The sequence below is a fragment of the Rhinoderma darwinii genome, chromosome 4, assembly GCF_050947455.1.
Source record: "Rhinoderma darwinii isolate aRhiDar2 chromosome 4, aRhiDar2.hap1, whole genome shotgun sequence".
NCBI classification, from domain to species: Eukaryota; Metazoa; Chordata; class Amphibia; order Anura; family Rhinodermatidae; genus Rhinoderma; species Rhinoderma darwinii.
Genome location: NC_134690.1, coordinates 185,319,856 through 185,344,915, shown reverse-complemented (window position 1 = coordinate 185,344,915; position 25,060 = coordinate 185,319,856). Strand labels below are relative to the sequence as shown.

Genomic DNA, 25,060 nt, shown 5'->3' with positions numbered 1-25,060 from the left:
TCAGGGACTCCAGCGATAGCAAACCCCTGAATTGACCAAATATGGACGCAGGGAGCAGTGTTGGAGTCTCGAGCAAAGCGCTAGCTGATGCTCTGCTCGGGACTCAAGAAATAGGCAATGTGACAGCCCCTTGTGGTCATGTTCACGAACAGTACATGAAGCAAGAGCTCAGTCACGTGGGGCTGTGTCGGAGTGTCATCACTTTTAGAAAAGCTCAAGCACTTCCTGAATCATAAATGAGGTTTGAACTGCACCATTTAGCACAGAATATTTGATTAAAGTATATTAGTAAATTACTTAGCTTCACCTAAATATATTATTGCAAAGCAATTTTTGATCCTCGGATAACCCCTTTAATTTAAAAGATTTTCAGGGATTCTGAAAACATGCTGCTACCTTGAATAAAAAAATAACTTCAAATTGCTTTGTATTAAAAGAAAGTATGTTCTAGGCCACTACTCTTCAAAACATTCAGCTGTATGTCCACCATACATGTTATCTGTAGTGACATCCCATGCCTCATGTTTTTAACATAGTCATTTTACCGCAGTATCTAACGGCGGTGGTTATGGGCAACATAATAACTCAATTTGGAGAGGGGCAACTGAGTGCAATTTTTTTCTTTAAAAACTATTTATTATTTTTTTTCTGTAGTTTTCAGGGGAAAAAAACCCCTTATACATCTGTTTACTATTTCACTTGGATTTTAGGATGTTTCTGCTGTAAGTTTCTTTCCACCAGGACTAAAAGTTGCCCTGTAATGGAGCTTCACTTTAAAAGGGTTTTCCAGGACTAAGCCCTTATTAACACGACAGGGTTTCCCGGCCGGGTGACGGCCGTTCATAAAACGTCCGTCACCCGGCCGCAGTAGGAACAATATACCCCTAATGGGGCTATTCACACGACCGATTTTTTGACAAGTTGGGAAACCTGGGCGTCAAAAAATGGGACATGCCCTATTTTCGGCCGTTCACCCGGCTGCCCGGCTCCCATAGAAGTCTATGGGGCCGGGTAATACACAGCCATCACTGGAATGTGTCCCGAGTGACAGCCGTGTCTACCGTCGCTCGCGCTCTCCTCACAGAGCAGATTGCATGTGAGGAGGAGGAGTTTATGCCATTCGGACGAAGCGCTGTATGCTGCAGGTAAGTTTCTACAATGTGGGGGTGCCCTTATAAAGGGGTACTGTGTGGCAGGGCCGGGTGTACAGCAGGTGGAAGGGGGCGGTGCTCTGGCTCCCTTCCCCTGCTTGTTTTAAAAGCGCCCTGGCCCGGCAACACATCCCATGGCCGATGGCGCCGCTAGCAGCTGCTGCGGCTGTTACTGCTGTAGCGACACCACTATAGCAGAGCAGAGAGGTATCTCCCTGCTCTGCTATGTGCTAGCCCCACATTAGCTCCCTGAATGTGCGGAATCCCCGTGTGTTTGGGGATTCCGCTCCTGGATAGAGCGCTTGATGTCTCTTTCCATATATGGACAGTGACCTCAGGGGCAACTCCCGAAGCGGAATCCCCGAACACTCTGTGACCGGGGATTCCACACCAGGCGAAGCCAGTAATGTTCAGTGTCCATTAATGGGCACAGACAACAGGGGCTTTTCCTGAAGTAGAATCACCAGCCACATGGGGATTCCTCTTCAGGAGTTGCCCCTGATGTCACTGTCCAGATATGCCCGACCCGGAACAGAATCGGAACAGATGCAAACCGGCAGGGAAAAACGGCCCAAAACTGCCAATTTTATCGGCTGACACTCGGACCCTGTCGGGACCCTGTCGTGTGAATAAGGCCTTAGGATAGGCCATCAATGCTTGACCAAATCTGACCTCTAGGACCTCTGCTGATGAGTAGAATGTAGTTGCCGCATCACCTACATTGTATTTATGGGTACAGCACCATATATCAAAGTCTGACTGTTCCTGGCATTGCTGCTGTGCCTTTGTAAAATATTAAGGTGATGAAGTACTCACACCCACGGGGTCCTTCATTCTGCTCATCAACAGGTGTGCCTGGGTGCCAGAGCTTCACCGATCAAACATTGATGGCCTATCGTAAGGATAGACCATCAGTGTTTGACCTCGGAAAACCTCTTTAATGCTTCATTTTTAAAAGTGGATCTTTATTTATTTTAGTAGATTAGTTGTCAGGAATGATGAATTCTGCTTCAATAAAAATCACTCCAGCTGGTTTAGAAATAGCTTTTTTTCATTTAAATTAATATCTAAGTTATTATTTATATGTAAATGACAATTGAAAAAAATGGCTTTTTAGTTTACTGTAATTCAACTTGCTGTTTTTCCTTGTAAATGATCTTCACTCCATTTTCCCCAAGTGTAAAACAGTAACAACTGTAAAATCTATGAAAAATCTATTCTGTCTGTTTGAGAAAAGCTATGTTGTGACATCCATCATTCTGTTAATTACTTCCCAGAGGAATATATTATTACTCATTCATTTTCTTTGTTATTTTAGAATTTGATTTCTGAAATTGAGATGAAGCAAAGCAAAATGGACGAGTGCCAGAAGTATTCGGAACAATATTCTCTGGCCATTAAGGTACACACTTTTTATTCTTTGGTTGACATCATAAAGGTTTTCAGTTTTCACAATATACATCTAACAATGACAATTGATACCAAACCTTTTGATCTCAGCATATTAATAAACTATTCTAGGTCTTCTGTACACTGCAGAACCTTGTATAGAAGCCTGTACGAGAGCACACAGATTCCCATGCGGCTCCATATTATAACTGTAGGATTCATCAACAGTCCGACAGAAAAATACCTCCATATGCCTTTGTATGAAGTCAGTGGCATATGGAGGTACAGAGGGCCCCGTGCCCCATTATGGGTTCCTATTTAGTATGTACAAGCTGCGTTCATGGGGCCTAAATCTAACATATAATAGAAAATGCGACACATAGCTACATTTTGATGTTGGAAACTAGATAAGGACATTATTTACATGACATCCTATTTTTTTTTTTGTGTAAATATTGGTTATTAATTTTGTATAACAAACATAACAACGTATTCACGGGCACACACACCCAATAATACACATAAACAAGTAAAGAGATAACATAGCTCTCCCACTAGCATTTTGGGGAAACATATAGCGAAAGACAAGCTGTTCAACCACTACATTCATGACTATACAGTAGTGAAATCTAGAACTGTTTTATTTATGACCACTTCGCCAGGAAAAAAGAGAAGACTCTCATGTGAATCCTGTTTGTTTTATAGGACTATGAACTACAGCTGATGACTTACAGAGCACTTGTGGACTCCCTTCAAAAATCTCCAATGAAACGTAGACGCTTCCAGAGCTCATCAGATGTTGTTATACAAGAGGTAGATTATATAATATATTGTGGGTAAACTGTGTAGGGCAGTGGCATTTTATTCTTTAGGGACATCAAGAAGTGAACTGAAATTAATTGTTTGCATGGAACCATACGGCCTCATGCACACGTTGCATATTTTGCTGCGGAAAATCCGCTTAAAAACTGCAGGAAATTCGCAGGTAAAAACCGCACCTAATTGTGCGTTTTTCGGGTTTTTATATTTTGATGCGTAAATCGGTGCATTTTCATGCTGCGGGTTTTGGTGCGTTTTTACTTACAACTAGACAGATACAATTCGCAAGCGGAAACTCCAGATAAATTGACATTCTGTGGATTGTAAAATACGCACCGCAGGTGAATTTATGTGCAGTAGAAAACCGCAGGGTGTACATGAGATTTACTGAAATCCCATTTACTTTGTTGGTACTGTATTACACTGCAGATTTGCCGCACACAAATACGCAAAACTGCACGTAATACGTATCGTGTGCATTGAGCCTACAGGTGTCATGGGTGTGCTCCAAATGGCTTGGAGTCACATAGTTGTTTTGCTTTATAAACAGTAATGTTATAAATGTGTCTGTGTGGGTAATTGGTGAGAAATAGAATGTCTTATACAAATATAATACATTAAATAATATTAATATTGAAATTGTAAAAACACATATTTTTGTTGCAACACATTGTGATTTAATATTCTTTGTGAATTGTAGTATATGGATCTAAGGAACCGGTACATTGCCTTGATGACTTTAATTAGCCAGTTTATTAAATTTTCGGCAGAAACTTTGAAGAGATTGGAAGAAGAAGAGGTAAAGATACAAATTAGAGATCCTAAATCCATATCACATTATATTACGGTTACTTTCTTTCATACTGTTTGCTGTCACATTTTCTCACGTTCTAACATGGTGAAATAATTTCTCATTTGCAGTTGGTTTTGTGGATCTTTCTGCATTATGTAAATGTTGGTTTCTTCTTTCTTTGTGGTGAAGGGTTACTATGCGATGTTTACTTCTGCAGAGGAGCAGTTAGGTGTTCAGAGCGAAAAACATCTTAAGTGACAGTAACGAAGTTTTACACTTATAAATTACTTAAGAATATACAGTACAAGAGTTGAGCAATACATCATGTGTTTCAATTCAGAAAAGTAATTTGTGCAAACATATTTTAGCTAAAGTAGTAGCTAGCACCAAAGTTAACCACAGTTTTAGTTAAAATTATTTAATTAGTAGACTAAAGCATTATACAATACTCATAAGATTTTGGCTAATATTTGAGTAATATATACACCCGATTGGAATGGCTGTTACCCATAGTAGGAAATGTTTTAATGAATAAATAAATCCATAGCACTGTATTGTAGCCATTGAGACCTGCAAAATACATACTTTGCTGTCAGTTTCATCTAACTTTATAAGGGTCTAGAGAATAATTTATGGGTGACTAAGACTGATTATGTGTTTTCTTTTCTTACAGTAGGTGTATAAGACAAGTTACTATTTATTTGTTTATATGATGTCATTGTTAGGGTAATAAACATCCTGCCTTTGCATTAGCTTCAATTTATGACCTACTCGTGCTCCCTGTTATGTTTTCTGGCTTTATGTGGGTTTGCATGGTTTATGTTGTAGGCACAAGCTGGGCTTATCTTTTTAACTGTTAATAACAGCTTGAACATCCTGCAGATATTTTGTTTACTGTACAGTATGTATTTTGCTACTGTGGACTTGGGTGTCTCACTTCTCATTGCTCTACTGATACTTCACTAGCAAGACACGGTGGTTGAATCTTTATCTTTTAACTGGCTTGAATAGGTAAGTTATTTAAGGTATGCATTTTATATGTTTGATAATGTTCCACTTCAATTTAAAGTGTGACTGTCATTGTGATCTCCTCTCGATCTTACATTGGGCGTGAAGAGACACAGGTAGTACTGTGGGCAGTACAGCTGCCAGGGCAATTGTATGACGCCCAAGGAGTTTCATGCATCAATTGTATCTATTCTTATTAATAGGATCCATGCACGAAACATCTTGTGCCTCAGCATCTGTACCGTCCAGTGGAAAATTGCAATTAGAGTAATACTTTAAATAGTCCTATGCGCCATTATAGTCTCATAAAATAATTATGATGTTTCATTCTATATTATATCATTATATTTTAACATTCTAATTAATAATATTAAATCTGTTAAATTGCCAGTCTTACTTACTTTTTTATGTAGTTACAATATTTCTTAAGTCTCAACAATGCATATTGCATTATACATCTTACAGCAGAAAAAAGCACTGAAAAGTAAATATGTTTTTATTTTATTTTATCATAGACTCTGATGTACTCAGAGCGTTCTTCCTTGGCGGCTCACCCAGAATTAGCAGAACAGCAAAAAGCCAGTGCAGAGGAACACAGGAAGCTCTTGAAAAGGATTCAAGAGCTTGAGCTAACACTAGAAGAAGTGAAAAAACAAAAATATCTACTAGAGCAAGAATTGCCTCAAATCAAGGCTGCTGCGGAGATGGAGATAAAAAAACAGCAAAAGACATTGGAAGAATTAACATTGCAAAACACAAAAGCTGAATATGAGGTGCAGCAGTTCCGTTTACAGCTCGAATCCACAGTCAAACTTAAAACCGCAGCTGAGCAGCAGCTAGAGCATGTACGCCAGATCACACGACAATCAGATTCTAAACGTAGTGCTGTGGAGGAAAAACTTAGAGCATTTAGGACCCAAATAGAGGAAAGCACTACAGCAAGAAGGAAGCTGGAGGATCACTTAAAGAGAAAAGAAATTGATCTTCAAGATCTGGAAAATAAAAAAATTGGTCTAATGGGTGAACTCAAACGGAAAGCTGAGATAGAGGAAGAACTCGTGAGGCAGATAAAACACCTTGAAAGTGACCTTGTATTTCAGAAAAAGATTGTAGAGGAGAAATTGGAATATGAAACAAAAAGACAATTTTCAGATTCACTATACAATTATTCTTCTTCTAAGGAGATGGTGATACCTGCGCGATCTATGCAAGAGGTTCATTATGTGCTTGAATCAGATATAAGAGGGTCTCAAATGGAACAGTACGTTAAAAAAGCAGAAACCTTTAGGCAGCAACTTGATGAACTTACACTGGTTCACAAAAAAGCAGAGAATGAGATCAAACAGTATAAAGCAGAGCTAAGTACACTACAAATACAAAAGGTGGCGGCAGATGAGAAGAACCGCCAGCTAAGAAATCAGTTGGATGATACACATAATATTTTGCAGCAGCTTAAAATTGAAATAGAACAGAAGAACCAATTAGAACAGAACTATGTTTTGCAACTTAGAGATATAGAACGAAAGCTTTACCAGAGTCAGGATAAGGCGGAAGAAATGATTCAAGAGGCTAATGATCTCAAAAAGATTCGAATAAGTTTTGTGGAGGAATTAAAGGTATTGCAGCAAGATAAAGTCTCCCTTGATCATAAACTTAAGATGCAAAAAGCTGACTATGACGCTGTCAGAGAGAAGCTAAAATCTGGTCAGGAAGAACTGAGGCAGAAAGACATGTCTGAAAGGAATAGCCTTCAAAAACTATCTTTCATGGAAGAGGATTTAACTAGAAAGAAACATGATGTGGAAGAATTACGAAAACGAATTGAAGATCTTACACGTGCACACACAAAAGCTGAGAGCAGTGTGAAAATTCTAACTTCACAAATAAGTACTTTGCAGCAAGAAAAGATTGTATCTGAACAGAGATCACAATCTCGAAGTGGGGAAGTTGATAGTTTACGTGAACAACTTAAAAAAATTCAAGATGAGCTCAATCAAACAACTAGGGCACAGAAGGACGACCAACAAAAAAATATAAAGCTGCAGGATGAGTTAACAAAAAGCAATCAGTGGTCAAATTCTCTGAAGATAAAGTTAGATGATCTTACTAAATCAAACAGTGAGACAGAGGTGATGTTAAGGAAAGTGAAATCTGAGTGTGAGAAGACAATCATAGAAAGAAATAATTTGCAGAAAAATCTAGAAACAGTAAAATCACAACTAGAAAGTAGCAAGGAACAAATGAGAGTTGCAAGTGAGCAAATACAAAAACAGTCTAAAGGAGAGTATGAAACGCAAAACATGGTAAAAAGGCTTGAAGAAGAATTGTCCAAATCAAAAAATTCCCTAAATGAAATCAGACAGAAATGTGACAAGCAAAACTTAACAATACTAAATTCTGAAAAGGAGATACGAAATCTGAAAGCTGAAGTAAACAGCATATCTATGGAAAAGCGCCTAGCGGACCAGAAACTTCAACAACACCAGGCACAACTTCAGGACATAAGTTCTAAACTAAAGAGAGCGCAAGATGATCTTCACAAGAAGAGTGTAGAAGAGCAACTAGCACAGAAAAAACTTATGTTGTACCAAGAAGAATCTGCAAAATACAAAAACTCAGCAGAAGAATTCAGGAAAAAAATGGAGAAGTCAATGGAATCTAGTTTAAGCAGTGAAAATAATTATTCAAACGTGAGACTTGAAGTCGTTGGTTTGAAACAAGAGAAGGCAATGCTGGAAGAGAAGATTAAGTTGATGAAAGTTGATCTTTCAGAACTTCAGGAGAGATTACAGAGATGTCAAGATCAATTGAACTTGGAGAAAAAATCTGGGCTGGAAAATGTTCAGAAATGTCGAAAAGTTGAGGAAGAATTACAGATTCAAAAATGTGCTGTTGAAAGTCTTAAACAGAAAGTTGACCTGCAGAGGCAAGACCACATAAACCAGTTAAGATATCTGCAGAGTGAGATTCAGCAAAACAATAGTGTTAGAAGCCCTTTTCAGAAAAATGAATTTGAAGTAAAAGCAAACAGCTATGTTATTTCCTCCCCAGGTTCCCAACAAGATTTTGATGTGCTAAATCAAAGAACCAAAGCTTCTCCAATGTTGAGACGGAAGCTAGATAGTCATATTGATGTCAGTGCTCCTGTTTATAGCTCTTCACTTATTGAAGAAAAGAAGCATATGGATGGCTATGAAGACAGTGTGCAGAAGGAACTCCAGCTACAGCTATCCAGGATAAAGCAGTCCCTCGATGTTGGAGACAAGGGAAAGCCATTTACAGAGTACGTTACACAGACCAGTACAGAGCTTCAAATATCTATTGATAACATGAATCCTTATAAACAACTGTCAGAGCTAGAGACTATAAAGGATAAAAGTATACAGAATGCCATTCAAACTTTAAGAATTGAAGAAGAGAAAATTGGAAAAGAGCTAGGAAAATTTGATCAACCTATGGAGGTATTTTATGTATATCCTCCTTGATAATTTTCTATAAAAGTCACATGACATGCTTTGCAAGGCTATACGCTTATGTATATATTCTGTAACTCGGTGATTAAAGCCTTTGCTTGTACAGGTTGCAGTTAGTATATCATTTATTATGCCAAATGCTCTTTAGATGTTATATATCATTGCTAAAGCTGTTACTCATCGTTTAAAGGGGTATTCCCATCTAAGACATTTATGGCATATCCACGGGATATGCCATAAATGTATGAGAAATGCAGGTCCTAGCTCTGTGACCTGCACCTATCTGCAAATCGGATTCCGCCCGACCCCCCGCAACCAGGCGGAAAATCAATGCGGTGGCTGCCACCCACCACATCCAGACAGAGAATCAATGTAGAGGTGGCCGCGCATGTGTGTTGCTCTCTCCATTGATTCTCGCGTCAACATCTATAAGACATTTATGGTATATTCTGTGGATATACCATAAATGTCTTAGACGGCAATAACCCTTTAAGCCAGATGCATATACAAGTTAGGCTTGCATAAAAGTGTATGTAAATGTATTATCTATTATATGCATGGCTTTGGGGCTCTTGTTGGAAATAGTGGCTTGGCTCTTTTTAGATTTTGCGTTTAGTACTTATTATTCCAAATATTTATTTGTCTTTCTCCTGCTGATTTCGATATATTGTTGTTAGTTTGGAAATGAAATGTAGGCTAACCATTTATCCTTTATTTTAAATATTCCTGTTTACAGCTATTGAAGAGCAAGCAGTATGATTTGACTGTGGAAGTTACAACTGTAAAAAAGGAAAAAGAATTCCTGCTTAACAATGACGATCAGGTTTTCGAAGAACGTAATATTTTGGAAGGATTTAGGAGAACAGATTTACCGAAGATGGGTTATATTTCCTCCAGTTACAAAAGCTATTCAGGCTCTGAGGCTTCTTTGAATGACAGTTTTCCCATTGATGATAGGTTCATCTTTCAAGGTCTCAGAAAAAATGTTTCTGCTACCCAAATGGTAGAAGCTAAAATACTCGATGCCAAAACGATGGAACAGCTTGAGCTAGGTCATACAACCGTTCAAGAAGTTCAGAAAACACTTGCTGCATATCTGTCAAAAGCAACAGCAATAGCAGGTTTATACCTGGAATCCAGCAAAGAAAGAATAACTTTTGGTTTAGCTGTAAAAAAGGGAATTATTGATAAAGGGTTAGCTTTAGAGTATTTAGAAGCACAAGTAGTCACAGGTTTTATCATTGATCCTTCTACAGGTAGAAAATTTTCTGTTGAGGAGGCCATCGGCTGTGGATTAGCTGACCATGAATTTAAAGAAAAACTCCTTGAAGCTGAAAAAGCTGTCTTGGGATACATTCATTCTGGTAAACGGCTGTCTGTTTTCCAGGCCATTGAGGCTAGACTACTTGAAAGACAGAAAGGGAAAAAGATTCTTGAAGCTCAGATTGCCACTGGTGGAGTCATTGATCCAGTTAAAAGCATACGAATCCCATCTGAGGTGGCAGTTTTGAAGGGTTTGTTAAATCATACAACATTAAAGTTTTTGCATGAACCAGCTAGTAATGTGAAAGGTTTTCACTTTCCCACCAATAAGCAGAGTATGTATTACTCAGATTTGCTTCAATTGTGTGTTCTCGATTTAGATAGCAAAACATTCCTTTTACCAATTGGTGAAAGACAAATCACAGCTTTTTCAGCAGAAAGAGGTCACAAGATCAGCATAGTAGATGTTCGATCTGGGTCTGAAATGACACGTTTTGAGGCATTTGAAAGAGGTCTCCTTGACAAAAAAATGTATACTGAACTTTCACAGAATGAGTGCCAGTGGGAGAGCTCAACAGTTTTTGATTCCCAGGGCAAGTCACAAATACACTTAACTGATCATAAGACCGGAAGACAGTTTATTTTAGAGGAAGCGGTTTCCCAAGGTAAAATTGACAGATCGCTAATTATCAAGTTTAAAGAGGGGATCCTTTCCGCCATTCAGCTAGCTGACATTTTAGTAACCAAATCAAGACCAAGTAAGGATCCTAACAGTCCTATAGCAGGATATTGGATTTATGAAACCAATGAAAGGGTTTCTGTCTTTAAAGCTTTGAGAAGAAACGTAGTAGACAGAATAACAGTGTTTAGATGTCTTGAAGCTCAGATTAGCACTGGAGGGATCATTGATCCTTCCAATGGGAAAAAATATAATGTGACAGACGCATTACATAAAGGCTTAATTGATGATGTTTGTGCCAAGCAAATTCAACAGTGTCAGGTTTCATACACTGGAATGACCCATCCCAAGACAAAAGCCATTTTATCCGCTGGGGAAGCTATGAACTTGAACATGTTAAACAAAGAAATCGGTTACAGATGCCTAGAGTATCAGTACTTAACTGGAGGATTAATAGACCCTAGATCACATTCACGGCTTTCATTGGAGGATGCAATCAAAAATGGAATAGTTGATGCTGTCACAGCAACGAAACTAAAGGATGAGAAGTCGCATGTCAAAAATCTTACCTGTCCAAACACTAGGAGGAAGTTATCTTACAAGGATGCTCTGGAGAAAGCAGTTTACGATTATCATACTGGACTACGTTTGATGGAAGCTCCTCTGCCTCTGAATGTTGGAATTCCTAGCCTTTACTTTTCTTCGCAATAAAGCCAAAAACACTGTCTTATGAATACACCACAATTACTGGAGCAATCTACTGGATTTTCATCCTAGAGAAGTGCATCCGAGTGTCAAGCTGAAGTGAGGGAATCGGTTATCAATGATGGAGGTTCATTATGAACGTTTTCCGAGAATCTTGTTTTTACTTGCTTTTTTTCTTTTTACATACAGTGGTATGTATGTTGCCGGTTATCAGTGATGGTAACACTGAGCTAGTTGTAGTTATTAATTAATATCCTTTCAATATAGTCTCACTAGTTTTAATGTCACAGCACTTTTGTATTGTTTTTAATGAATTTAAGAGACAGCACCATGCTAAGCTTGAGTCGCAGCTACACCTGGGGCAGAGATTCCGTTCAATACCCTAGCCTTGCATCTAAATACCCTTGCCAAGGCATGGGGCCTGTTGCTGCCCTTTTCCATCTGGGGCATGTTAACGCACCCTCCCAGCTACACTACTGATACTAAAACACATTACTTAGCTTACATCAAAGCTATGTGTTCTATATACAGCCATGATTAAGGACGTGCTTAACGTCTGAAACGCGTAGGCCCCAAGACTGGACCGTTACATACTCCTGTCTGCACACCAGGACTCCAACTTACTGGACCTTTTTAATTGAAAATTTAGTAAACTTGGAACTAGTTTCCATTTTATCCTCTTTATCGCTGGACTCAGCCCCTTGCCTTTGCCTGTTCTATATACACACATGTACATTGTTGACAAAGTTATATCACCTATATATCTGATAAAGCATAGAGTAGAGAAATCATTGGGCCGAGTTATTATTTATGTGGTAGGTTATATTTAACAAGTCTCCAACAATGCACCTTAAAAAGTATAGAATTATTTTTTTTTCTATTTGGGATACACTTTCATTGGCATACTAATGTGCCGCAAACATTTTAGTTTGCGATGACAGTGAACAGTATAGAAAAGTTACCATATTATAGATTTCAGTTGGCCAACATTTTTATTTTTTTAAAACATTTAATTTTTATTATATCAAAAGGAAATGTACATACAAATAATCGCACATTATGAAAAAAGGGATTTTTTTTTTGCTGAAAGTGGAAGAGATGACATGAATACTGGCAAAATGTCTGCATGGAATGTGTACATGGGTTACATTGCATGTTTTAAGAAACCGTTAAATGTAAATGAATTGAGGGACACAGTTGATTACGTTTTTAAGTAGATTTGTACCAAGTAATGTCTTATTTTTCGTTTACCTGTTACGGTCAAGCTAATGCAAAGGCAGCAAGTATAAGTTGGTGTTTAATTGATGGTCTTTGATGGTTTTTACGTTTGTCTTCCATTCAAAGGTAAACACATGGGGTCTTTTCATATCAGTGAATGCATAGCAATGAGAAACAGGTTTATATAAAATTCCCGTTCCTTGCGTCCATTTAAATACATAAAAAGTATATTGCTTCACTGGAAAAGGCATATGGTGCCAAATCGCCATAATTCTTCTAACCATACTGTGTCTAATAGATATCATTTAATTCTGTATATAACTATTAAAAATAATGGTTGCCACATTTCCAAAATAGCATGTGCTAACCTTTCATGACTCCTATTACACACAGTGGGTGAATAGACCTCAAGGTTTGTTCTAATAATTTCTATTTGTGTTGATTTATTTGTATTGAATAGCAATGCTAATATTGGTATTTTTTTAAGAATATTATGTATCAAAATGAAATCAAATGTATCAAACAAAATTGTTTTTGTTTTTTTAATTTTTTGCTGTAACATTTTGCTTTTTCATATGTAATGTTTATATGTGTTTTACATCATGCATTTATTGCTAGAAATCATTGGAAGAGGAAAAGCGAGAGCATGTAAAGAAGGCAGGTGACATACTGAATTTGGTGTCTAAAGTCACTAAAACGCTAAGTAAAGAAGGAGGAGATGGAGAGAGTACAGGAATAACACCTTCTTCTAAGCACCAGGTATTGGAAACATTATTTGGTAATCACCATCCTAACCTCCCACATTATACATTAAATATAATTATGTGTTCTGTTTACTAAGCAATAAAATTTTATATCATATCCTTTATACCATGTTTCACTGGTTATATACAACTGAGCATTTGTATAATACCTATCTATTAATAAACAATAAGTACAACTTAATTGATAATCTCTGCTTAGTAAAAGGGTTCTTGTAGTCTTCTTGAGAAGACCTTAAAATGACGTTACAGTATCTTGCGTGTTGTACCATCGAACAATTTTCCAAATCCTTAAAAAACTGCTTTATTCTGTTATCACTGTTGCTGTTTTCAGTATAAAAGTGTTGCAGAAAACCCTTTCATAGACATTCTTTTTAAACGGTTTTATAGGTCTGATTTATTTCCATTGGCATTAACGTTCCAGTCTGCAAATTATTTTATTCTGAACAGTTTTTATGTGTGCAGTTACCCAATTTGTATACAACAATTATAACAGATCTGGAATATTAAATGTTGTCCAGTTCTTTAAAGGGAATGTATCACCTATATTTATTTTCCTAATTATAACCAGAGAGTGAAACATATTCTTTTTTTCTAATCTGTTTTTGATTGTAGATTTTTCTATTTTATGTTCTGTACATGATTATGGGACAGGCATCTTGTCTGAGCTGCAGTTAACAGCATTTAGAGATATGCTTTACAGCAGCCAAATGGACAATAAGAACCTGTGAACAGGAGGGGACCCATTGACTCCTATGGGAGAGTTTTCTAAGCATGCTCTGTCACCTGTATAGAGGTCATTGTGCAGGAAGGTATACGAAGGGAGATGTGTCTATCACCTATTGTTAATAGTGGATCATGTGTTATCTATCATTGTAATCTGGCCTGTGATGATAATAATGACTGCTGAGAAGGGATCTCTATCGAACAGGAAGGGTCAGTTTATTGTGAGGCTCAGTGGCCAGAGTGAAAACTGCAAGATTTTAGTAGTATTTTTTAATATAGATTGTGGCATAAAAAAAAACAAAAAAAACAACCAAATTTAAAGAAAAAAAAAAATGCTTAGATAGACGCTAACTTTTCAAACAACTTATGCTAATCTAATAGCATATCTAAAATAGATCAACTTTGTAATTTACTTACTGTTAAAATGTAGTTGTTTTATCCATGCAAGTTTTGTGTGAAAGTTATTGCCGCTAGATGTCTCCATCCCTGTAATCTGCTGTCCACTCCCTGTAGTCAAGAAAAATCCCCTGCTAGTTACAGAGCAGAATTTACAGACTGCAGAAAGTCTATTCAGCCTTCCCATAGCAGTCTATGGAGAGGGGAGAAGGAGGAGGGAGCAGAGAGAGAAAGACACACACACACACACACACACACACACACTTGCTGCCAATACAAGTCTATGGAGAGGGGAGGGGAAAGCAGGAGCAGAGTGAGAAAGATTGAGACAGTTCATGCAGCTTCCTGGTAAGTGTTTTATATCACCCCTGTGCTGGATTCCTATCTACACTGCTCATTACTACTGTATAATGTCCTTTATTCTGCTGCAGCTTATATATATGTACATATATATATATATATATATATATATATGTATATATATATATATATATATATATATATATATATATATGATAGAGATAGGATAAAAGGATACTCCTCTCCTCTGTGCTCAGTGTATAGAAGACATGACAGCCGTTAGGCTCCGCCCACTAGTTGAGACAACTGAGAATTAAATATAGAGACTGCAGAGTGGAAAACTGATAAAAAAATGCAGAACGTAAGCCATGTAATGGCCCGAAATAGTGTTATTTCTCATGTACACACATATGGCAGCTTATTCTGAAACGTTAGGTACGCTTTAACATAAAAACATGATTTAAGCAATAGTTCATTTTCTGATAATACATTCCCTTTAAAGAGCTTGGGGACTGTAGGATTTAAATTAGCCTACTTATCCTGATTTATTTGAGTCTGAATCCTATAAAAAAAAAAAATGTGCATATCTAACCAAAAGAACGAAAAAAGTAAAAAAAATAAAATAACACAGAACATCTTCTATATGACAAAGTACACTTACACATAAATACAAGGTACTTTAAAAGCTTAAAAAGATCCCTATTAGTGCAATTTTAAGGTGCAAGAGTTGTATCCGACAATCAACCCCCTGCCCTTCCTTCTATAACTTGAAGCAGGGAACCAAAGCAAAGAGTTTACGCTCTGGAAGATCCTGATAGCATTAGTCGGCCTGTGGATTTCAATGGAACAACAGGTAATATTGTTTTTACCCTGAAGTGAGCTCTCGGCAAAAGGAATCAAATGAGTTTTGATGATTTTAAAATTTTGTATTGTTTCAAATGCTAATAACCCTGTTCTATCTATCGATAGAGCACTCAGCAATGTGAGTTTAGCTGCCATTTAGGTTTTTATTGTTTTATTTGAGTTTTAGGTCTTTTTCAATTGGTGTTATTAAAAGATATGTTTCAACCTCTCTGAACCTTAAAGGTGACAGGACACTTTGCAGTTCAACATATTTGCAATAATTATGGTTAAGAATAAAAGTAAAACATTTTTATATATATATATTTTTTTAATGCTATCTGGATGGTTTTACTCACACTTATGTTTGTGATTGGTATACTTCAATTACCCACAAATAATGATCAATGGATAGTTATTTTGATACCATGCTACCACTGCAACAACCATCGAATGAATGGAATTTGGGTCAAGCTGACTTATTGATAACCATACTTGTAATTATTTAGCCAGTGCCAAGAATTGTTCTCTCTCCAGGGCATTATCCATCTTCCGATGAATGCTTATGTTAGCGTATCACTTCATTAAACATGTTTGTTGTCTGCATTTACTCCTATACACGCTTACCACGCTTACCATGCAGTACACAATTTGGGAAATACTATTGTGTTGTGTTACAATATTATATCCTGTTGGACAAGAAATGCTCATGAGGCCTAGAGTATTTATGAACATTCTGATTCCTGATGCTAGAACAAAAAAGCATCACATCTATGTCACCAAAAGTATGCTTCTAGTGTTTCTTTTTGTGAGGACCACTTATATAGACATCATAATTGTGAACGCAGCAATGTTAACATTCCAAAGAATGGGCTTTTATCACTTCTCATATCTGGAGATAAAATATAAAATGGCTAGATCATGAGAGATTTAGGATTTTCATTTCCTTACTGTTTTTAGGATGCTTCCATTATCATGTCTTTCAACGGCACCTTGACTGGACGGCACGACACGCTCCATTTCTAATACTTAAAGGAAATGTGTCATGTATTTTGTATTTTTTTTATTTAAATTTCAATAATTATATTTAAGTATCTATAGACAATAATATGTTTTTTTTTTTTTAAATTTAGCTATTTAGCTAATTATTCTTTATGTACAAAACTTTCCATGGGGGGGGGGGGGTGGCCATATTGGAGAAACACACTTCCTTCCTCTATTGTCTGTATAGAGAGTGTAGCAGGGTATGTGTGCTTTATGGCTGTCGAAATTGATGGTAGTCAATTGACAGGAAAACGTCAAATTATTACTGATTCCAAGAAGTGATGGAGTACTGCCCTTTCCCCGGAGACCAGGGAGTGACAGGGGAGATGCATACAGAGCCTGATCTGTGTGTGTGTAAAGTATTTATACCCTCACTTTTCTAGGCCTCCAGCGATGGAATTAAGCTGTCAAAAAGCTGCCCACCCTCTAATGATAATGTGATGACTCTCCTCATCCTATGACTGTATATACAGCAAAGCTGACAAGTGAGCTACAGAAAACAGGAAATGTCAACCTATTGTGACTGCTCTAGTGGCCAGTTTGAGAACTGTAATATATCAAGTTAGTCATATAAAAAAATTATAATTAATTAAATATGTATATGTGTGTGTGTATATATATATATATATATATATATATATATATATATATATATATATATATATATACATACAAATATATATTATTATTTATTTATTTAAAAAAAAACAACTAATTTAAATAATGTTATTTTCTGATGACACATTCCCTGTAAGACTGGTGGTGGTGTTCCTCTTCTGTGTTATACCTTTTTGAAGCCAGGGACACACATAAAGACGCTTGCTTATACTTTCTTACCAACCCACAGAACATCAGAGGGGAACACTTATGTAGAATCCATTGCATTTCCTAACATGGCACAAACTATGGAAAACATTCCACATGCTACTAAACAATGCCAGGATGTACATGCCATTCTTCTCCACCACGTTACTGAAGTGTAAATCTTGACTTCATAGTTAAAGAGGCTCTGTCACCAGATTTTGCAACCCCTATCTGCTATTGCAGCAGATAGGCGCTGCTATGTAGATTACAGTAACGTTTTTATTTTAAAAAAACAAGCATTTTTGGCCAAGTTATGACCATTTTTGTATTTATGCAAATGAGGCTTGCAAAAGTCCAAGTGGGCGTGTTTAAAGTAAAAGTACAACTGGGCGTGTATTATGTGCGTACATCGGGGCGTTTTTACTACTTTTACTAGCTGGGCGTTCTGACGAGAAGTATCATCCACTTTTCTTCAGAACGCCCAGCTTCTGGCAGTGCAGACACACAGCGTGTTCTCGAGAGATCACGCTGTGACGTCACTCACAGGTCCTGCATCGTGTCGGACGAGCGAAGACACATCTGCACCAGAGGCTACAGTTGATTCTGCAGCAGCATCGGCGTTTGCAGGTAAGTCGATGTAGCTACTTACCTGCAAACGCTGATGCTGCTGCAGAATCAACTGTAGCCTCTGGTGCCGATGTGGCCAACACGATGCAGGACCTGGGGCAGGAAGTGAGTGACGTCACAGATCTGCACTGCCAGAAGCTGGGCGTTCTGAAGAGAAGTGGATGATACTTCTCGTCAGAACGCCCAGCTAGTAAAAGTAGTAAAAACGCCCCGATGTACGCACATAATACACGCCCAGTTGGACTTTTACTTTAAACACGCCCACTTGGACTTTTGCAAGCCTCATTTGCATAAATACAAAAATGGTCATAACTTGGCCAAAAATGCTCGTTTTTTAAAAATAAAAACGTTACTGTAATCTACATTGCAGCGCCTATCTGCTGCAATAGCAGATAGGGGTTGCAAAATCTGGTGACAGAGCCTCTTTAAGACCCATTTTTGCAACACAAACAAACTAAAAATCTATCACTGTCGGTAGAAGTGGTGAGGGTGGCCTTCAGATATATGAATTTGTGCCAGAATATTGTAGAAATTGCATTGATAAATGCTCCCACTATGTTAATATATTAAACACTAACATACCAATCTCACTAATCAAGCACGTAGGACACCACATTATCTTGGCCCAAGACAGGTAAATTTAAGGGAAGGCCAAAGAGCCTTTTTTTATTCTATACAACCTAGTCAAAAAGAGATTACGACTAATATTTATTCTATAGCTCAGAATACTAATATGAACGTATCAGTAGCATTTACTGTGAACTGTAAAATGGGCATAATTACACAATAATGCTGGCCAAAAAATCCCTAGTTTTACAGACCTTTCGTGAATTTACAGATGGTTTGCAAACCTCGCCCTGGGGACATAGATGTTAAATATCAGTTAACCCAGGTCACAGGGTTTAGTATCATAATATTCCCAGATCTATCTAAGGCCAGTTTTCTTTTGGATAATCTTATGAATATTCACCTTTAAAGGACAGTTTAGCACGTATTTTAGTCTCTCTCCACATTTGGGCCATACATTTGGATGCTGAAAAAAGTATCAAGCATATTTTACAAAATACCTATTGGTTTGTATGGTGCAAATATATGCTAAAAAATTGTCCAGTAGGCATACGTTTGACATGTTTAGGTCCGGATACAGTGTTTTAAGATATTGAATAATGCTGCGCTCAGCACTGCGCATGTTCTGGTTTCCTGTGCCATGTACAGTGTAAGTCCTCATGCACACGACTGTAGTGGTGTGCATGGCCGTTATTTGTGACTCGGACGGCCGTGGAGTGTCATCCACAGGCCGCCCGCAAATCACGGGTCGTGCACATGGCCGTGCACATTAATTTCAATGAGCCCGGACCCCAAAATGCGGCCGTAATAAGACATGTCCTATCTTTTTGCGGTCCAGGCTCCCGGGCAATGCACGGACCGTGGAAAACACGGTCGTGTGCATGGGCCCATAGAAATTAATGGGACCGCAATTCACCCTCAGATTTTTGGGTGAATTGCGGCCGCAGAAACACATTCGTGTGCATGAGGCCTTATTCAACAAAGTCCGCTGTTGGACAGGTCTGGTCTCATGCCCCTCCATCAGCGGCCATGTTCGGACCGGAGCGCCGTAGAGTCAGTGAGGAAAATTAGACTAAACAAGGGGTGGCAGTATACACATTCAGACATCGGGCCAGATGTTTTAAGTACATTATTTTAATAAGTGAATTTATGTGCTGTTTCCAGCACATTTTAGAAATAAATATAAAGTAGCCAAACGCTTTAAGCCTGTTAAGTTTTTGGGCAACACAAAATAAGTATATGCTACACTTTCTTTTGTTTTTCCATTAAAGAGTCAATAGGCAGATTGATCATAACTTATTTTTTACATTTGAACAAAATTAGGTACAGTGCCTTGCAAAAATATTCACCTCCTTGGGTTTTTTGTATTTTGTTGCATTACAGTCTGTAATTAAAATTGATTTTGAATTTAATTTTGTGTAATGGACCTAAGAAAATAGTCCAAATGGTACAGTGGAATAAAAAAAATACCTTGTTTAAAAAAAATTATAATTATAAAGTGTAATTGGAAAAAAAAAAATCACATGATGTCAGTATAAATACACCTGTCTAAAAGGCCCCTGAGTCTGCAATACCACTAAGCAAGCAACATGAAGACCACGAGCAGGTCAGAAACAAAGTTGTGGAGATGTAAAGATCAGGGTTGGGTTATAAAAAAAATATCCCAAATTTTGAACACTCCATGGAGAACCATTAAATCCATTTATAACAAAATTAAAAAATATTATGCAACTACAAACCTGACAAGAGAAGGCCGCCCACCCAAACACACTGGGCAACGATAGCATTAATCAGAGATTCAACAAAAAAAAACAATGATAACACTGAAGTTGCTCCAAATATCCACAGCGGAGATGGAAGTATAAGTCTATAGGACTATTATAAGCCGTACACTCCATAAAGAGGGGCTTTATGGAAGAGTGGTCAGAAAAAAAAAGCAATTGCTTAATGAAAAATCAGGTTTTGGAGTTCGTAAAAATGCATGCGGCAGACTCCTCATTCACATGGCAGAACGCTCTCTGGTCAGATGACACTAAAATTCTACTTTTTGGTCATCATTGGAAACACTGTGTGGCGCGAACCCATCACATCCCATCATGCCAAGGACATCATTCCCACAATACAATGCCTATAATTTTTACACTTAGGGCATGTTCAGACGTGGCAGAATTCTGCAGACACAGTCCGCATAGGTCCAGCCAGTATGATGAAATATCCTGTTCGTGAAAGCAATCTGCAACGCAACACACATAACATCTGCGGATTTCATTGCAGAATTTTGCAACTCCATTGAAGTCAATGGAAAAATTACGCCATAAGTACGCATCAAGTCCGCAACAGCCAGTGTATGCTGCGGACACCAAATTCCGCACCGCAGCCTATGGTCCGCAGCGGAGTTGTCCGCAACGTCTGTATGAAGATAACTAAAAAGGTGTGGAAACCAATGGACAGACTGCTGCGGATTTCCAGTGTGGACTGTCCGCAGCGGAATTCCACAGAAATTCCGCCACGTGTGAACATGCCCTTACAGGCATAATATACTGCAATACAGAAGTACAGAAGCTTTGAGAAAAAGACACGGCACTCACCAGATTGGGATTTTCTTCACTTTATTTTCATAATCCTGTTCCATAAAAGCCACATTGGTTACAAGAGTTAGTACAGCAAAAACGTGAGGGGATGGCGGCGCTCCTCCGAGACTCTTATGAGGTGGTGAAGTGTAGATAGCCGGCTGCCACCCACTTCAGTCCCTTGGTGCTAAATCCTTAGTACCTGGGACAAGGTGAGAGTCAGAAGGTGAAGAGAAAAAAAATGCAGTGTAATTACGGGTATCGGCGCCAGGCTGAAGATCCTCTTCAGCCTGGCGCCGATAGCCGTAATTACACTGCATTTTTTTTTCTCTTCACCTTCTGACATTGGTTACAAGGACACAAATGCAGCACTTCTACAAAAGGCTTTACTATAAAAAATATGCAAAAATAGTAAAACATTAAAAAAAACGATAGAAATTTGGTATAGCCATAATCGTTGCGAACCTCAGAATAAAGTTATTATGCTATTTATACCATGCGGTAAGCAGCGTAGATCTAAGATGCAAAGAAGAATGGCAAAATTTCAGGTTTTTTTCTATTACCGCCCCCAAAAAAAGTTAATAACATTTAATCAATAAAATATATGTACCCAAAATGGTGGCATTAGAAAAATACAACTTGTCCCGCAAAATATAAGCCCTTATGTGGCTATGTCTACTGAAAAATAAAAAAGATACGGCTTTTGAAATGTGACGATCAAAAAACTGAAAAAATGGCTTCCTTATTAAAGGGTAATTTAAAAAAAAACTTTTGACATGTCAGAAGTTTTGATCAATTAGGGTCATAGTTGCATACACTTTCTACTGAGCCCGTACACCACTCGTGCAACTTTTCAAAGAAAGCTGATCAGAAACAAAGCGGCACAGCGCTCACCCGGGCCATTCTGCTGCTTTGTTTTAACGATTGGCGGAGTCTCAGTGCTCGGAACCCCACCGATCAAAAATTCTGGCATGTCGCTATGACTTGTCAAAAGTTTTTTCAAAGTTTAGTTATACTTTAAGGCCCAAAATAGGATGGACACTAAAGGGTTAAATTATGACCACCTTCAGCGATGAAGAACAGTTTTAGTATAGTAATCCCTTTTACCTCTTTCACCCCAACCCAGGGTAAATGTTAACACGCAAATTTCATTTATACTACAATTTTTCAATCACCTGAATTTTGAGTGTCATATTTTATAGGGGGTTTTACAATTATAGACATTTATGTTTATCTACAGGAAATGGGGGTCCCATTGGGATAATGGTGGTCATCTATTTCTCCCATAGACTTGAATGGAGAGAGACACGCACGTTCCAATGAATCTCTACCTCAATGCAATAGCTGGTGGACAGCTTCCAGTGCAGCTTTCATATTAATAAAATGAGAGTTGTGGTTTTCATGGACAGGTCAATTTGTGTTGTCATTTTGGAAATTTGAAACCTGTCATTTCTGCTATTGAGTACAGAAAAGAGATGTTGCGTTAATGATATAAAATTATATGAACTGGGACCCGCATCTATCAGACATTTATGGTGTATCTTGTGTATACACCATAAATGTCTAAGTTGGGAATAACCCTTCAATAAACAGATGTAAGTGACCACAACAAGTGAAATGTGTGCACTGTATGAAATGGAGAAATCTGTAATACCTAGAAAAACAGCATCACCTATTAATATACAAGTCTACGAACAAGGCTGTGCTAAGAATTGCACATTGTAGTAATTTACATAACCTAAAACTTTCATTAAAAACACAATTTTTTATATGCTTATATGAGCACTTTACGTCCATGCGAAATGTGTTTGTGTCACATAGAATGTCTAAAATTGATGTGTGTAGGTTCGGAGAGGTGTGCATTTTTTTGGGGAGGAGTGCGGGCAGGGAAGGATTTTACGTGGCGTGGACAATGAAAGGATTAAAGTTTCTTCCATTAGTGCTACTTTTTCATTATTGGGATTTATCCAAATTGGAGTATAAAAGTGTGACATTGTGATATGAATGTAACTTCTAGAACAGAAATGTTGCGTATATACTGCTCACATGTGCATCTTTTTTTTTTTCAGATTTCCACCGAAGACATTCTCACAAAGCAGGATGACATTTCAGATGCTCTGCAGACTTTACAATTGTTTTTAGCTAAGAATGGTGACAGGTATTGTACCACTTACCTCAATGATGTACATTTTATTTGATTGACAAGCATGGGCAATAAAGCACGAGAAAATGGCAAGACACTACTATAATGCTTCCACAAGTCGAAGTTCCTGTAAAGGGGTCAATAAAATACACTACTGGGTAAATAAACATAACATAGCGCCCCAATATTATAATTGCAATTTAACGACGAGCGAGGGATATATCCGTCGCAAGCAGGTGTTGGTTCCAGCATAGGGACAGATATATCCGTCGCTCTGATCGGGTGGGTACTGCCAGTGTATCCACGTGATCAGCGGCAGGAGCTCAGCTGTTATACACAGCCTGGCTCCTGCCCCAACTGCCGGAATCGAAGCACGCTCCGATTCCGGCAGTTTAACCCATTAAATTTTGCTGTCAATAGCAACAGCGGCATCTAATGTGTGTGACAGAGGGAGGGAGGGCCCTCTGTCACCCCATGGGCGTCCCCGCAAAGAAATCACGGGGTGCCGTTGGGTTTCCATGGCAGCCGGGGGCCTAGCAAGGCCCCCAGGTCTGCCTCCAGCAACTGCCAGAGGCATGGCCTAATAGATTGCCTGTCAGTTTTACACTGTCAGGCAATAGTGCTTTGGTATACTAAGTATGCCAAAGCATTATATAAGCGATCAACAGATCGCAAGGTGGAGTCCCCTAGTGGGACAAAAAAAAAAAGTAAAACAGTTAAATAAAGTTTATGAAAAAAACAAACTACAGTAAAAAAAAAAAAAAGTAGTTTTATTTAGTAAAAGTGTAAAAAAAAAATGAACACTTACACATATATAATATCCCTGCGATCGTAACGACTCAAACAAAGTTAGCACATTAATTAAGCCGCTGTGTGAACGGCGTCCAAAAAAACCCACAAAAAACAATGGCAAAATTCCTTTTTTCTCCCATTCTCACCATAAAAACTAAAATAAAAGTTAATCAATTAGTCCCACATACCCCAAAATACTATCAATGAAAACTACACCTTGTCCCACAAAAAACAAGCCTACATATGGCTACATCGACGGAAAAATAAAAATGTTACGTCTCTTGGAATGCAGAGATTCAAAAACAAGTAATTTTTTTTTTTTAAAAAGGGCTTTTATTTTACAAATGTAGGAAAACATAAAACTTTTACATATTTGGTATCCCCGTAATCGTGCCGACCCATAGAATAAAGGTAACATGTTATTTATGCCGCATAGTGAACGGCGTAAATGTATAATGTGAAAAACAATGCTGGAATAGCTGTTTATTTTAAATTCTTTCCTAAAATAAAGGTAATACAAATTAATCAATATCGTATGTGCTCCCAAAAATGGCGCAATTATAAAATACATCTCGTCCCGCAATAAACAAGCCCTTATACGGCCATGACGACGGAATAAAAAAAAAGTTGCGACTTGCAATAGTGAAAAAACAAAAAATAATCCTTGCTCATTAACGTGCAAAATGGCCTGGTCATTAAGGGGTTAAGCAAGAAGTGTAAAGTCTGTTTTATAGGTGGTTTGTTTCATTTTTCTCCAGAATGACAGAAGAAGAAAGAGCAGAAATAGAAAATCAAATTAAAGAACTCCAAGATAGCCAAAGTCTGTTATCAAGAGAGTATGAAAGGCAACAACAAGAAGCCAAGGACCTGATTGACAAACTGGTGGAACAGAAGGTGACATCAGCAGAACAATTTGATCTGTTTCTGTTGCAACCAATTTGCAAACTTTGTGTGATTTTTTTGCATGTAATTGGAGCAATAACAAAGTGGAA

The 25,060-nt window shown here is 37.9% G+C and overlaps 1 protein-coding gene across 15 annotated transcripts in view; it reads left to right on the top strand.

Annotated features, from left to right (window-relative positions):
- Positions 1-25,060, top strand: part of DST (dystonin) — a 546,107-nt gene that overhangs the window by 325,231 nt on the left and 195,816 nt on the right. For 14 of the 15 annotated variants that reach the window (XM_075861968.1, XM_075861975.1, XM_075861963.1 and 11 more), the window contains 6 exons: positions 2,470-2,553; positions 3,246-3,353; positions 4,060-4,158; positions 13,117-13,257; positions 23,203-23,291; positions 24,827-24,962. In XM_075861968.1, coding sequence (XP_075718083.1) covers positions 2,470-2,553; positions 3,246-3,353; positions 4,060-4,158; positions 13,117-13,257; positions 23,203-23,291; positions 24,827-24,962 — 657 coding nt within the window. Of the gene's footprint in view, positions 1-2,469; positions 2,554-3,245; positions 3,354-4,059; positions 4,159-5,675; positions 8,622-9,369; positions 12,994-13,116; positions 13,258-23,202; positions 23,292-24,826; positions 24,963-25,060 lie in introns of those variants that run through there. The other variant, XM_075861976.1, reaches the window with a different exon arrangement.